Source organism: Chelonia mydas, chromosome 10 (assembly GCF_015237465.2).
Source record: "Chelonia mydas isolate rCheMyd1 chromosome 10, rCheMyd1.pri.v2, whole genome shotgun sequence".
NCBI lineage: Eukaryota > Metazoa > Chordata > Testudines > Cheloniidae > Chelonia > Chelonia mydas.
In genome coordinates, this window is record NC_051250.2 from 58238954 (window position 1) to 58254823 (window position 15870).

The 15870-nt window shown below is 42.0% G+C and overlaps 1 protein-coding gene and 1 long non-coding RNA gene across 14 annotated transcripts in view; both read right to left on the reverse strand.

Moving 5' to 3' along the window:
* The window catches only part of TCF12 (transcription factor 12), a 283318-nt gene that overhangs the window by 157386 nt on the left and 110062 nt on the right, over window positions 1-15870 (reverse strand). For all 13 annotated transcript variants that reach the window (XM_043524143.1, XM_043524145.1, XM_037910575.2 and 10 more), the window contains one exon: window positions 6961-7063. In XM_043524143.1, the coding sequence (XP_043380078.1) occupies window positions 6961-7063 (103 nt within the window). The remainder of the gene's footprint in view (window positions 1-6960; window positions 7064-15870) is intronic.
* On the reverse strand, window positions 10986-12784 carry LOC119567178. Its single transcript, XR_005227044.2, has 2 exons — window positions 12343-12784; window positions 10986-11657 (listed from the first exon to the last, which is right to left on the reverse strand). It is a non-coding gene; the product is annotated as an uncharacterized LOC119567178 (long non-coding RNA).

The window sequence follows — 15870 nt, forward strand, 5'->3', positions numbered from 1 at the left end:
TTGGTTAACCGATTAAAGGGAGATGGGCTGGGGCCACTGGGGCTGCTCCAGCCAGCCGGCCCAGGGCCGGGGGTTAACGGTTAGGGTCGGTTAACCAGTAAGACTAATACTTACCAGTTAACCATTTAGTATTTTACATTCCTATTTTAAAAGTACACTTTAACCAATTTTCTTCATACTAAAGCATTTAAGGGTTCAGTCCTACAAATCGTTACTGTGAGAAAGGACTACTCACATGAACAATTTCACTGACTTCCCAAAGATTACTCAGGTGCACAACAGTTTGCAGTAACAGGCCCAAATCCTGCAGCTCTTAGGACTTATGCAGGCAAAGTTTCCACTGACTTCAGTGTGCTTTTCATGAAGTAGCACTGTGTAAGAACTCTAGATTTGACCTGCCTATGGTCATTCAACTCTTAATTTCTGCTTTTAATTTAAAAAGTTTTCCCACTACTAACGTAGCTACCATAACTTTTACTAAAAGAACTTTTACTAAAGTAAGATTAAAAAAGCTTGCATCACCTGCTCAAAAATAATGCTTTTGCTGGAATGCTACCAAAGAAGACAAGGTTAGAGATATTTTAACTACTTGCCATATTTGGTTCCAAATCACCCCGAAGCTCCTTTTTGAAACACACATTATTCTTCCTAGGCTGCTGAAGTGCTTAAATCTTTGTAAGCCAAAGCACAGATTTACAATAAAAATTAGGTACACTAATTTCACAGTTTTGAAAGAACACATTGGCAGCAGAAGCATAAAGCAACCAAGAATGGTGCCAACACTACCATGCACATAAGCCTGTAGAATGATGCAATCAGAAGTCCATTAAGATAGCTAAATGACTTTTTAAAAATTCAGAATAAATCCAAAATCCACTGTCTGCTGATCACCCATTTAAATTTGTGACGTAGTGCCATCTGTAGATACGTTGACTGCACCTTCTAAAACTTCATGGTAATTGGCTTCACTAAGTCTTGGAGATTGCACCATCTATATCTTTCTACTCGGTGTGTTTAATGAACACATTCAGAGTTAGAACCAAAGCAGCAAGACAGTAACTTTCCCTCCCCATCCCAAAAGGGTGGGCAACAGTAAATACCTGAAAACCCAGGGGTATGCCATTCACCCTTTAAACCATAGTAATTCTGCCATCCCTAATGATACATTCTTGAGCGATACAACTGCAATGATTCAGCAGTGAAGGAAGCTGCACTGCAACAAATCCAAATATACCATTCTCTCCTCCCCTGTAGGTGATGCTGTTTTTAGTTCTCTTGTATGTATTTCAGTCTCTCTTCAAAGATGGTCACTGTTGACATTTAATCACAGAATACCTTATATTCTTCAGTAAATCCCACACTGCCTAAATATTCTAGTATCAGATTAATATCAGAAATTTCCTCCACATGGGACTGTCGTCTGTTCTGACAGGAGCACAGTTCACTAATTCAATACATCTTTTCCATCTAGACTTATCTATTCAGACAATGCTGACCTTTGTGTTTGTACAGCACCTAACACTTCGTGGGTGCTACTGGAAACAATTAAGTTATTTTGATCTTAAGTCTCAGCATCCTTTTATAACTCCTCAACTTAGCAGGCTTTTCCCTCCCTATCACCTCCACATGTAAGGGGGGGGGAATAATTGTTTCCTTCTCCACACCCATCTCTCAAGATTACTCATATAGAGATATGAATGTACCTAACAAGAACCAAGAGTCTAGTTTGCAAGGAGGAGAGACTGGGTCACTGATTCAGCAGGAGCAGGTGCTCATATGCAAATGCCTAAGGTACCCTGTCAACAGGTCCCACAAAATGAAACAGGAAGCACATAACCCCAACAGTTCGATCCTGCTCATGCCAGTGAGGGTACAAGATGAGATCAAGAGCACCAGAAACATCTGGGGAAAGAAATTCCTTTATAAGCTTTGCATAGTACCGTTCCCACATGTAGAAATGGTGCATAAGGTCCAATAGGCATTGCTCTCAATTGACTAAATTCCCATGGACAGCTAGGTATCTGAGAACTCTGTTAGCCCAAAACACATGGAATTCCATACTTCACCCCAACCAACAAATTGTCCAGATGGGATAAGTCTGTATTTCTTCTACTTTAACTTTCATCATCACCACCAAAACTTTAGGGAAATGCCCAGAGGGCAAGAATGCAATGTTTGAGTGCACGGTACCCAACATGAAAGGATAACCCATCCCTCTCTACAACCAACCACTGATGTCATCTGGGTGATTTGCTGGTCAGCCTCCCACATCTCCATTGAATACATATGGCCAAATTCTGTGATGATCCTTACAATGTGCAACCCCATGTAATTGACTGGAGTTAGGAACAGTGCAAATCAACACAGGATAGACGACATCAATGGCCTTCATCCTTTTTCCCCGGTAGGAGAGGCAGAAAAGGCAGACATAGAAGAGGGGTGGACCTTCATGCATACTGTTAAAATTCGCATGTCGGTGCAAGCAGAGGTCAGTTTAACAAGGCTCTTTTTCACACAACTGGGAAAAGAATTAACTTTCCTGTGAATATTTTTCTAGAATGTAAAGTAATTAAAACATTAAATGTTGAATAAGCAAAGATTAGCTCTAAATGGTGCTACATTATGGCCCGTATATTTTAGTGTGATTTTGTAGCATACAAATCTATATGATACTAATGGCATACAGAGGTGCCAAGAGGATTCACTGGTTTCACGTGAAATATAAGGAATGGCCTCTTTTTCACACTGACAAATCGGAACAGGATAATTCTGGAATTCATTAGTGAGGAACACTAACTTATCCAACATAATAGCTTTATTTCCTCTGCAAAACACTTCAGAATATCTAAATGAATATGGAAATGCATCTTTCTGTGGCAAATTGTTCATTATTGAATCATTATAAACTCTTGTTAGACAAAATTTCTCTCTTTTGCAATGTACAAGATCATTAAAGTGTTTGAGAGCTCCATCATGAAAGACAGTGGTACTTTATAATCCTCTATCTCTCCAGGCAAATAAGCTTATGGCTGAATGTAATATACAAAACAACAACATCCCCTTGACATACAATTCTTTCTTTTTAATGGTGCTTTTAAGTGTTGACAGCAATGGTGAAATATGATTTTGCTCTTTCTGCTAGTTTTAACTATTTCAGTCATATTACTATGTTGTAATAGACACCCATTTTGAAGCATAGATCTCAGAGTAGAATCCCCTTTAATCTAGTCAAATCTTTCAAACAAGCATGTCAAGATCACATTCTCAGTGCAGCTCTTCCTTTCCTCCCAAAATCATGAAAATGTCCGAACTACAACCTTTTAGAATAACTTTGCCCTATGCTATAAATGTGTATCTTTACATGTGCAACTGCTAACTACAGTATCTCACAAAATGGATTGGCTTTTGTGGGTAGAATGGCTCTGCAATTTGGGAGATTCTCCTAACCAAGAACAACCTATTGTTTCCTATTTAGTCAATCTAACATCACAGTCTAAGAACTGTAACTTTAGTTGAAAGCTCTCATTTTTCATTTTTATTCAAGGTAAGAGATAAAGAAGCCCAACAATTCAGATACCAGTATTGAGTAATGAAATCCTTTTCACGTAACCTTTTCATTTCCTTCTAGTGTTCAACATCTCTTTAGTATTCCTGTGAGAATTCTGCCTCACTGCGTGCAAGCATAATTAATGAGTCATGCATATTTTTAGTTTTTTGTGCAGAAAAAAAACTTCTGCTGAAAAGTTGCTGCAGTTCCCACCTTTTGCCCACGAGAGGGTGCTGTGGCAATAGAACACAGCAGCAACTCCAAGCAGAAAACAACATCTGCAGTTCCAGCTTTTGCCCACCAGACGGCATTGTGGTGCTTGAACACAGCAGCCGCTCCCAACCAGCTAGGGAAGAGAAAGAGCCTGCCTTCTTCATGCCGCCTTTCTGGCTAGATCAGGATACAGGGGCTATGGGGAGACAGACAGCATACGGCTGCTGGGGGGTCAGACAGGGGCTCAGAAGGGCTAGTGGAGGAGGACAGACTGGGGCACGTACTGAATGGGAGTGGAGGTGCAGGGCCACAGGGGGGAGAGAGAGATGCAGGGCCACATGGGAGGGGGAGGGAGTTCAGAGCTACAGGGGGATGGCTGAGTGGGGGCACAGAAACACATGGGGACAGGGGAGGGGGTACAGGGACACAGAGGGACTGGGGGGTGACTGAGTGGGAGCACAGACACACATGGGGACAGGGGGAAGGGGGTGCAGGGCCACACAGGGATGGGGAAGGGGGTGTCTGAGTGGGGGTGTAGGGACACATGTGCCTGACTGAATGGGAGAGGCTAGGGGTCAGCCAGGGTCTGCATAGGGGAAGTCCTAACAATCCCAACCCACACCCTCCACCAAAAAAGCTTGTTCCATACTTTTCCCACCCAAACCCAACAACCCTACAATAATTGGTCCTTCCCAGCAATTATTTCCCTCTCCCTCAGCTCCTCCGTCATCCTTGACTCCCCCCAGCTTTTGCACTGCTTCTGGGATGTATGGGAAATATGGTTCTGTATTGTAGTTTAAATGAATTATTATTCAGAGTTCTGTATTAATATGCCTAGTAAGGAATCTATTTGTCAAAAAAAAATTCTGAATCTTTTTTGTTGTCTGTATTGTTACAGACAAACTTGCTGACAGGTATTTTGAAATAAATGACCAAAAATAATTAAAACTGTTGTGATTATATAGTGTTATTTTGAAAATAAAATGTGCAGAATTTCACAGAAATTGAAAATATTGTGCGCAGAATTTTTAATATTGTGGTGCAGAATTCCCCCAGGAATACTTTAGGCTTTGTTAGTTAAAAATCACACTGAAGAGGCATGGTACACAGAGTTGCACCTTTTTCATCTTTGCAATGCAAACAAAGTGAATGTAAATTGTTTTCTGTGAATTTTTGCAAAACACAATCCTGCTGGCATATTTTTAAACACTATTTTATGGCTCTGGGATATACTTTCATGCAGATGAGCTTTAGAATGTGTTCTGTGGACAGAAAGAAATTAAAGACAGTAGCTCTAATGGAGGCAAAACCAATGAGAAGCATTAGCTGTAATGCATTACAAAATATTTTAGTCCACAGCTGTTACAAGCAAGCGATTGATAGGCATACCTCTTACGATTCATTTAATTCCCCCTCCAAAGCAATCTCAATGGAGGCTTCTTCTCAAATCTGTACTAATGATATAATTCCATTATGTTTAATAGAATCATCTAGTCATCTTAAGTAAAACTGAAAAGCTAGGATGATACAGGAAGGCCAATAATTTCTACACTTATTTAAAATTCTACATAGTTTAGGAAATGGGTGATTCAAAACAAAACATGAGGATACGAAGTCTGTCCCTCTTTTGTACTACAAATCAAAATCTAGTTCTGCTATATATAATAATTTAGCAAAAAGAAAGCACACAAAAGCAGGAAAACATGGGACTTGGAAGCCGTATGTACCCTTGATTGGTGTTTTGCTCAAGCCATAAATACATTTAAATATTTGTCTCTTTTCAGCCTGAGGCAAAAGATCTGATTTATATGAAACAATAAGGGAAAAATCTTTGTCCTCTAGCACATTAATAGCAAGCTGCAAACTTTACTGATTTCACTGATCTTCAAATATAACACTACTGATCTAGTGATATGGACTATATATTTTCATATATACACATATACATATACACAGTTATTTTAAAACCACACTATTATATTCTGAGATTCATAAGTAAGATTTAAAAGGATAACTGCTTTTAGCAATAGGTGCATGCTGGTATCAGACAATGTCTGCGGCTACACTTTGCAGACGATTAAAGTAGTAAACAAAGACAGAGCAAAGTAGAAAGATTTCCAAAAGAAATTGCAGACCACCAGGATTTGGATTTAGTTAATCCACTTAGATTACCCTGGCTGTGTCTTAAAAGGACAATACTGACATCACAAAATAGGTCACATACACAAGAAACAAAATACATAAGTAAAACAATGTCAACTTTACAAATACAAAGCAAAATGTACAGAACCATCTCTAAATTTAAGGCACAAACTAGACAGCATTTGCCCCAAGACATTGCTCTGCCGAAGAGTAAATATTTGAAATTGATGTTTTTAGGCCACAAGTTCAGAGGGGGGAAAAGACAACCATCGGTACATTAAAATGTTCTAGCAATAGTGGTGTCCAGGCAAGAAAAACAACTTGTTTAACAGCTACACTGATAACATGTCGCTTTCTTTGCAGTTTTGACATAGTTCTCAGTTTCAAAAATGGGGGTGGGGGGAGAGGAACCACAGGCATAGAAACAGTAACAGCTGGAGTTACTGTATGTATGTAAATCACTGCATATCGAAAGGAATCTATACTGTATGTTACAATCTCAATTTTGCTAGGATATCAAACGCAAATATCACCGAAGAAACTGACATTTGAAAAGAGAACGTGCAAACAAAGAGGACAACAATGAAGTGTTAACTGGAGAACAACCTACAATAAATATGCAATTCAGTGTTGTATGTTCTTAGAAACAGACATCTAAATATTGCAACAAGTGCATAAGAGTGACAATACTCTATTTCTTTGCAGCAGAAAAAAAAACAAAAAACTAAGAAAAAAATTAAAACAAGTCTTTAGAAGTGCTTTTGTCTTCCAGACTGTAAGAAATCACAGTTTATCTATAGCTTTCTAAGTCAACTATCTAAAATACTGGCAGTTCAGCCTCTTTCCAAAATCATGCATAATGTCCCTGTGTTAAGAAAGCTACATTTTTGGTGCAACTTGTTCTGTGAAGAAAGACTTAGATAGCAAACCACTGTTGCCATGAGAAATGCAGTAACTTCCAGATGCTTGATGTGCCAGGCCTAGACAAGGAGATGAAAAATGTCTCTTTCTGACCAAAGAGGCTTTGAGGGGCTACTCGCAAAGAATTACCAACTTACCCATCAGATTCGAGTTCATGAAAGGTGTCGGGGACAATCCTTCATGGGGCCCTAATCGACTGTCATTCAAGTGATCACCATAATGAGGGCTGTCTGCAAAACCCTAAGGAAAAAAAGACCAGAGTATTAAACAGATTATTTGGCAGCCCTGCTAATTGAGTGTAATGACACTCTCCTAATTAAATGTATAGCATTGCAATGGTCATTCATCATAAAGTTGGCTTTCAGGTCTGAGTATCTTGTGGAAAACACACTCTGCCCATATTTCATACTGTGTGACTTCTCTCCCCCTCCCATCTGAAAAGAAGCTGCACCATTTTTCAGCCTAATAAATTGTGTTTCCATGGATAAAGTTTCCAAAAATTAAATAATGCAGAAGTATTCAAATCTTTTTGCAGGTAGAGCACTATAGCTTCTCCAGAAATGTATAGTGTTAGGCTGAAGCGATGACTGACATAAGTTTAAAGATTACTGTTCACATCTTCAAGCACAAGATATAAGGTCTGGCATGAGGAGAAAATGTATTCCTGTGAATGAGAAGAGGAAATACCGCTCCCCCTTTGAAGACTAAATTAAGGTTACAGATTAATAGGCATTTTAGTGTTATCAAGCACTAAATGCCACTGCTCATCTACAACAGGTTTGTTTACAAGAACTGATTAAGCTGAGAAACCCAGCTCTGCCACCTGTCTTGCAAACAAGCATTCAAAATAAAAGATTATTTGCATCCTTTCTAATATTAGTGTAGCTAACCTAATATGCTTGGAAAGATGACTCATGTGTAAACAGGAAATAGTGGCTTATCTGATAATTCGCTCCAGAACCATGAGGCGAACAAGCAATGGATGTAGCAAACCCCTCAATGTTTCAAGCTGCACATATTGTTCCATTAAGGCAATTATTCAATTTCCTTCCATGTAGGTCAGAATGCTTTCATCTTTTTCTAACAATATTGAGCCCTCACTAGGAAAACGGTGTTAGCCACAGACTGGCCATAGATATATCTGGTTCAAGGATTACACTGAATCAAAAATGTATTAAATGGGACCTTGCCCTCAAAATTGCATCTGCTTCATAATCAAAGTTTTGCACAATATTCAGTAAGATCTTGCTTAACTTAAAGTGTCTGGCTACTCATCTGTTTAAATTTCCTCATACTAAATGCTACACAAACTTAAAGCAGAGGCCCAAGTAAGGGGGGAAAATTGCTCAGGCTCACAGCAACCAGAAACCACCCAGAATCCCCTAGGACTATAAAATCATCAATCACTGAACATTTATCATTTTCCAGACTGCAGGCTCACATTCAAGACGACATTAATGGGGCTGAAACAGGCCTCACTATCTTTGCAGGCGTGCTGTCAGTTCAACCAAAGGGCTAGTAACTGAGGGCTAAATAACTGTCAAATCACTACAACTGCTTATGGATGCATGTCACAACTCCTTCTGCTATTCTGCTTTAAAAGTAATCTTCTGGGAGTCCCAACTCCCAAATGCATCTTTGGCTCATTTTATCTACTTCAGAATCAGTGATAAACATGTGATAGACATTCAGAAAGAATCTTAGTGACATTTACAACTTGGTTATGACCATAAGGGTGTCCTGTGGTAACCATGACCTAGCCCCGTCTGTCAGACAGGCAGCATGTAGCAGCAGCTGCCTGGGAAATGGAGCGGCTTGTAGCTAAGGTCACCACATGTGGTTTAGTTTTGTGTTGAAATGAAACAACATATTAAATGTGCCAAATGAAGAAACAAAAGATTTTACACGATATATGGTCTATGCAGTAATCTCCAAGATGCTTAGTTTACTGTTTAATTCATCAGCTTGTGATCAGACACTGAAAAAAAATCCCAGTAAAATTGATATAAAATACATAGAAATCAACAACCATTTTACAAGACAGCACTTAAGTAAATTATCAATAAAGACATTCCATATACTACAGATAGAGAAAAAGCAGCAATGTAGGCCAGCTTCAGAAACCTAAATCCTTTATTTAAAAAAAAAAAAAAAAAAAAAAAGGGTCTTCTTAGGATTCCATCTTTGGTGCAGGCAGAATACACCTCTAAAACAAGACTCATTTCACCAGTCATCATCATTTGGGTTCTCTTACACAGCATCAGAGCGACAAATCCCTATCCAATACCCAGGGCTAACTGCCCCAAAGAACAAAGTTAGTGTTATAATCTAATACTTTTTAGGGGGGACAGGGAGAGAAAGAGAATTAAACATTTGTACTGGGGGTGGGAATTTACATGAATGGCAAAGTCTTTTACTCTTCTCCTGCCAGTACTTCAGTAAAAGGGATTCTTCAGATTTCATTTCAGATATTTATTTCGTTCATTAGACTTAGTTTCCCTTCCATCATGAGCCACCATCTGATTCCAAAACCCTCATAATCATATTGTTATAGTACAGTTGTTCCTAATTAGTTCTGAGTTGTTCTAAAAGGGTTCTTCCAAATATTAAATGCCGTGATTAGACAGTCAAAAGTTTGTTTCAAAATGCGTTCATATGCATCCACACACCACTGATGGAGTTGGTCTACCTAAGCTAAATGTAAATTAATATTCACTGAGCCCGATTCTCCAATTGTATTGCATATTGTACAGTTATTTACACCTGTGCAGAATATAACCTGCATCAAATGGCTTTGTCTCTCTCTGCTGGTGCTCTCTGTTGGCACCATTTTTCAATGGTTTTTGTACTGCGCGCGCTGTCTTCCCTTTCGGTCTGCAGAAATAGATCCCGAACTTGTGAGGAATATGCTGATGGGTCTCACCAGCACGTCACGAATTGCAGTCGAGCTACTCCTTAAGCTACAAAGTGACAGTGAGGAGTCCAACGATGATGTCAACATGCATAACGCATACGACACGAGAGTGCTTGTGGCATTCACGGACATGCTCACCACAGTGGAACACCGCTTTGGGGCTTGGAAAACAAACACTGAGTGGTGGGATCACATCATCATGCAAGTCTGGGATGACGAGCAGCGGCTGCAGAACTTTTGGATGAGGAAAGCCACTTTCATGGGACTGTGTGCTGTTCTTGCCCCCACCCTGCAGTGCAAGAACACGAGATTGAGCGCTGCCCTGCTGGTGGACAAGCATGTGGCTATTGCAATGTGGATGCTGGCAACTCCAGACAGCTACCGATCGGTCGCTAACCAGTTCGGAGTGGGAAAGTCGACTGTTGAAATCGTGTTGATACAAGTGTGCAGGGCCATTAATCACATCCTGCTCAGAAGAACCATGACTCTGGGCAACGTGCGTGACATTGTGGCTGGCTTTGCACAAATGGGTTTCCCTAACTGCGGAAGGGCGATAGATGGCACGCATATTCCAATTCTGGCACCAGACCACCCAGCCACTGAATACATAAATCGGAAGGGGTATTTCTCGATGGTTCTCCAGGCACTTGTGGACTTTCTTCCCAGATCAGAAGATCACCGTAAAGGAAGTCAAAATGCCCACTGTGATCCTTGGAGACCCCACCTCCCCTTTAATGCCATGGCTCATGAAACCATACACAGGGAGCCTTGACAGCAGCAAGGAGCAGTTCAACAACAGGCTGAGTCAGTGCAGAATGACGGTGGAGTGTGCTTGTGGCCGTTTAAAGGGCCGCTGGCGCTATCTGTACGGGAAGCTGGGCCTGGCCGATGACAACATCCCCACAGTTATAGCCGCGTGCTGTACCCTCCATAACGTTTGTGAAGCGAAGGGTGAAAGCTTCACTCAGGCATGGACCACAGAGGTTCAACACCCGGAGGCTGAATTTGAAGAGCCAGAGACCAGGGCTATTAGAGGGGCTCAGCACGGGGCTGTAAGGATAAGGGATGCCTTGAGGGAGCAATTCAATGCTGAAAGCCACGAGTAATGTTTGGTGCCCTGCACAGGAGTGAAGTGCAGTGGCTCCAATGCTAGCAAGCACCTGTGTTTGCTACATATGATGCACAGACTTGCAGTGCCTGTTGCTTTCCCAGCCTACGCTATCTTTTATTTAATGCAATAAAGAATGTTTGCAAAGCGAAAAAATTCATTTATTGAAAAGAAACAGAACTGCTGGGGAAACACACATGGCATGACACATCTGTGCTGTATGGGAGGAGGGAAGGGGGCGGGGTGAGGAACAGGACAATCACAGATTTGCATATGTCCTGTTATCATATTCAGCCTTCCTATCTGGAGTGCCGTGCAATGAGTGCTGCACTGCAGGCTGGCTAAAATGCATGGTGATAGGGGTTGAGTGTAGTGGTTAAGAGTCGTAGTTTGCAGGGCTGGGTGGTGAAGCTACAGGTGTTGGAGGCAGCTGGTGGTGATAAGAAACCAGATGTTGGGGAAAGTGGGTTGGCGGTGACATGGGGGCACAAGGGCAAGAGTTTTGGGACAAGGGCTGCAGGGGGGGTGGGCGTAGATCTGCTCCGTTGGCAGTGCTATGAGCACCTGCATCGCGTCCGCTTGGCACCCCATAATGCTTAGGAGCCACTCTGTGGTTTGTTGCCGGCAATCCGCATTCCCCTGGCAGAGCCTCCTTTCAGTCTCCCGCCACTCCTGTACTTTTTGATTTTCAGTAAGGGACTACTGCATGACTTCATGCAGAAGGTCCTCCTTGCTTCTTCGCGGCCGCTTCTTGATTCTTTGCAGCCTTTCGGCGGTTGATAACAAGGATGGCTGGGATCTCAAGGTTGCATCTGTAAAGCCAAAATGCAACGTTTAACAGAGGCAGCATTGTTCACACTAGACAGAGCAACGATTCGTCCGAAATTAAAGACAAGCACAGTGTAGACAATAGCAGAAAGTGTCCGTCCCAAAGTGAGTGTACATAACCCACAAAAGCCCCAAAATGGTGAATAACCACAGGGGCAAGGGGGACTGATTGTTTCAGGGCCATACCGTCCTCTGGGGTTCTGTGCCTTGGGGAGAGCCAACAGCTGCAGGGGGCCCCTATACTGAACACTGTCCTCACATTTTCCACAGGATGAGTTTATCCTGGAAGATATCTCACTGCTGTGGGTAACCTGGGAAGCAAGGGAGGGTCTTTTACTACAATGCGGCTTCCGTCCTGGCCCTTATGTGGCTTGCCTGTGTGCAGCAATGGTCCCCCCACCACTCAGGGCACAGTGGCGTGGACATGTTAGCCTTACTGGGACAAGGAGCACATTAGTTCTGCCAAGGAACCTGCACAAGCGGATTGCCCAGCTTCTGCATGAGACCTTCGATAAGATCACTGAGGCCGATTACCACAATGTGAGAGAGCACATCAACGCCCTATTCCGCATCTAGCCATGCACGCAGCCCGAACCCTTCTTTCTGCAACCCTCTTTGCCTGAAGAGCCCACACCAAACAACTACCTTTCCAAAATAAAAGCCACTTACCGGGCACCTCCTCTGCTGTTTGCTCTTCCCCAAGCACAGTCTGCTGTGACCGGCCACCCTCCTTCTGGCTCGAGAACAGCTCCTAGCTGCATGCATCTGAGGATGCCGGGCCGTCCTCTGGCTCTGGGCCCCCCTCCTCCTCAGCACCCTCACTCCCACTTTCCTCTTCCTGCCTTGTTGCACTCTGGGCTGCCACAGCCTCTGAAGTGTCCATAATGCTCTTCGGAGTGGAGGTGGGGTTGCCCCCAAGTATCGCCTCCAGCTCTTTGTAGAAATGGCAGGCCGTGGGTGCAGCATCGGAGTGACAGTTTGCCTCCTGCGCTTTGCGGTAGGCATTCCGCAGCTGCTTCACTTTAACCCTGCACTGCACTGCGTCCCAGTCATGGCCCCTTTCTATCATGGCCCTTGATATCTGCCCGAAGGTATCGTAATTCCTATGGCTGGAGCGCAGCTGGGACTGGACAGCTTCCTCCCCTCAAACACTCATGAGGTCCAGCACCTCGCCATTGCTCCATACTGGGGATTGCCTGGCGTGTGAAGCCATGGTCACCTGGAAAGATTCGCTGAGAGCACTACACGCCTTGCTGAGCAAACAGGAAGGGGAATTTCAAAATTCCCAGAGAATTTAAAGGGTGGGTCTGACAGTTGGTCACCTGAGGGCAGGCCAATAGAGTTCAAAATGATGACCAGAGTGGATAGAACAGGCATTGTGGGACACTTCATGGAGGCTGATCAGAGCGCATTAATAGACCAGGGCATCCACACTGGCACCACAGCGCTCCAGCCGGGGGGCAAGAAAGCTTTATGCTTCTCGTGGAGGTGGATTACCAGGGGCACTCCAGTCACGGAGTCTGGGCACTCTACATGCCTTGCCAACGTGGACACCTCAAGAGTTAGGGCGCCCAGGGCTGATTTAATGCGCTCTAACTTGCAAGTGTAGCCAAGGCCTAAGAAGATAGAAGGTGGCAGAGACTCAGCAATTCACAAAGTAAAACTGCTGTTCTAGTAAGAATGTTACTCTCTGTGATTTGATGAATATCTCTCTACTACAATGACAACTCAAACTGGTCAGATGATCTCTGAAGTCCCTATGGCATGGCTGTGGTCCCAAAAATATCACTGTCTGGGGGCACTAACCCCTGGAGCTCAAGGCAGTTGTGTTTGTTGGGCTATTGTGCAGCTGGTGCCCAAGGCAGCCTGAATTTCAACAGAAACACAGTCCTTCTTTATAACTGCCAAGCCAACATGAGTAAGCATTCAGAACACAATGGGCCCTCAACTGTCTTTGTCTAGCCTTGCTGGTATGTGACTGGGAAAGACTAGGGAGTAACAAGAATAAAACATAAATCAAAGGCCTTGATCTTCCTTTGACCTGTTTTATCTATAGTCAAACAATGACATTATCCACATATCAGTAATATTTAGATAGACTACAAACTTCTATCAATTAACACTGCAGATTGGAACAGCTGGTGAGTTAGAGAAAAAGACATCTCTTAAAACAACTAAGTTGTTGCATATAAATGCATGTGCCAGAGAAAGGGAGTCACAGCTAACTAAACTGAGCAAAGAGCAGCATAACAACCATAAAATAATACCTCACATCAACAAGATACCAGAATTCAAAAACTATAGCTACCAAAATCATACCAATTTTACTTAAATTCAGCTTAATATCAGTGCTTCACTTTAACAGGAACTTTCACAGGCATCTTGGGCATTTTCCTGTGCCTTGATCCAAGCAGAAACTTTATTCCAGAACTCTTAACTATTTTGAACTGCAAACCAAAAATGAACTCATTTTTAGATGCTATGTGTCTAATTTGCTTATTTCTTCTATGACTTCATTTTCTTTGGAAATTCCACCTTCTCATATCACTTTCCTGACTCCATGGGTCGTCTTAAGCCACATGAAACAAATGTTTATAAACCATGGTAACCTTCCTGAGTCTATCTGGCATGAAATACAGTCAGAAAAAAAATGAAGTAAAGCAGTTTAAGGTATACTCCCAAGATTGGAAGGTTTCACATTTTATTTGCTTTTAATAAGTTTCATCCTTCTACTGCCAAGTTCTGTCTGATTCTCTGAATGAGGTTCATAAGTAAAGCAAACCAATGGCTGCAACCTGATTTCATCCACCTGTTACGTCTCACCTTAAATTAAGATTGTAAACTGCTTGAATTGTTTCTTAATATACATGCTTGTATGATTCCTAGCAAAATGAGTCCCCAACCTTGTTGGGGCCTCAAGTTACTGCGGTCAATAATAAAAATAAATTAGTAGTAATAAAATCAATGCTAGTACATTATAGATCCTAAAAATACCACAGTGGCTACCATGTGGAAAATAAACCTGTGCAATCATCTACTACAAATTGCACTACCTTGCTATGTCTGTCTATTATGTTCTTCTATTTTACCATCTGCTTACACAAAACCCGATCTTAAATGACTTGGACATTTTTGAAAATCTCACCCTAACTGCTTATACCCATATAGCTTAGAAGCACAGTTATACAGGTATAACTGTATCTACACTAGAGTTTTTACTGATATATCTTCATTGGTAAATATTGAAGAGTCATGCCCTAACCAACATGTTTATGTTGGTAAAACTGTACACCAGGTCTTAAAAGCCTAAGTCCCATTGACAGTCACTTCTGTGCCTAAGTCACTTTTGAAAATCTTACCCTTGATATTTTGGGTGAAATCTGGGAATTAAGCTATAAACTTCAACAGGGTCAGGATTTCACCTTTAAAATTTAGACAAACTTAATTCTGTCCACATGCTGGCATTCTGAATTAAGTAATTCATACCAAGTTACACAAACTTGACTAACAACAGGGCAATCCAAGTCTGTTAAAAAAGTGTGTGCGGGGGGAGGGAGGAAGAGAACAAAACAAAACAGTGGTTCAAGTGTTCCCTCTCCATGCCCCCACCAGCCTTTACTCCCACCTGTTCTCCACTTAAAAAGCAAGCTACTAAAGCCTTGTATTGTCCCAAGTTATGCTCTTTCAGAACAGAATATTGGGCAGAAAATTACATTCTTTGTCCTAATCTCACTGAAGGCAGCAAATTTCTTTTTGAAGAGCAAAGTCACAAGTTTCACTTCATTGTCTCTGTCTTCTCCATTCTCTTAAGCAGATAACTACAAAGTAGTCTGCACAAAGTACATACATACACTGGTCCCTCACTCACTTACTATCACTGCTCAGCTATAATTTGTTATTGTAGGGTCAAATCAATTATAGTGCAGCCTTTTATTTTCCTCAAATACTCTAAACTAGAGCAAACAGCTGAGGTCCAGTTTTGTGCCCTCCACCCCCCTTCCTATATAGGGCCTTGGAGACAAACCAAAATCCAACCCAGCTATGCTTCATAACTGAGCTTCAAGGATTCAAGCTGGGTGTTTGCTTTTTGGCTACTTGTTTAATACAGTGTTAGCATTTAAATGATCACAGCTAAGCTCTGATGTTAACATTCCATTAAAATGAATGTCTGAGTTCACACCTCTGCTACTGTTTCAA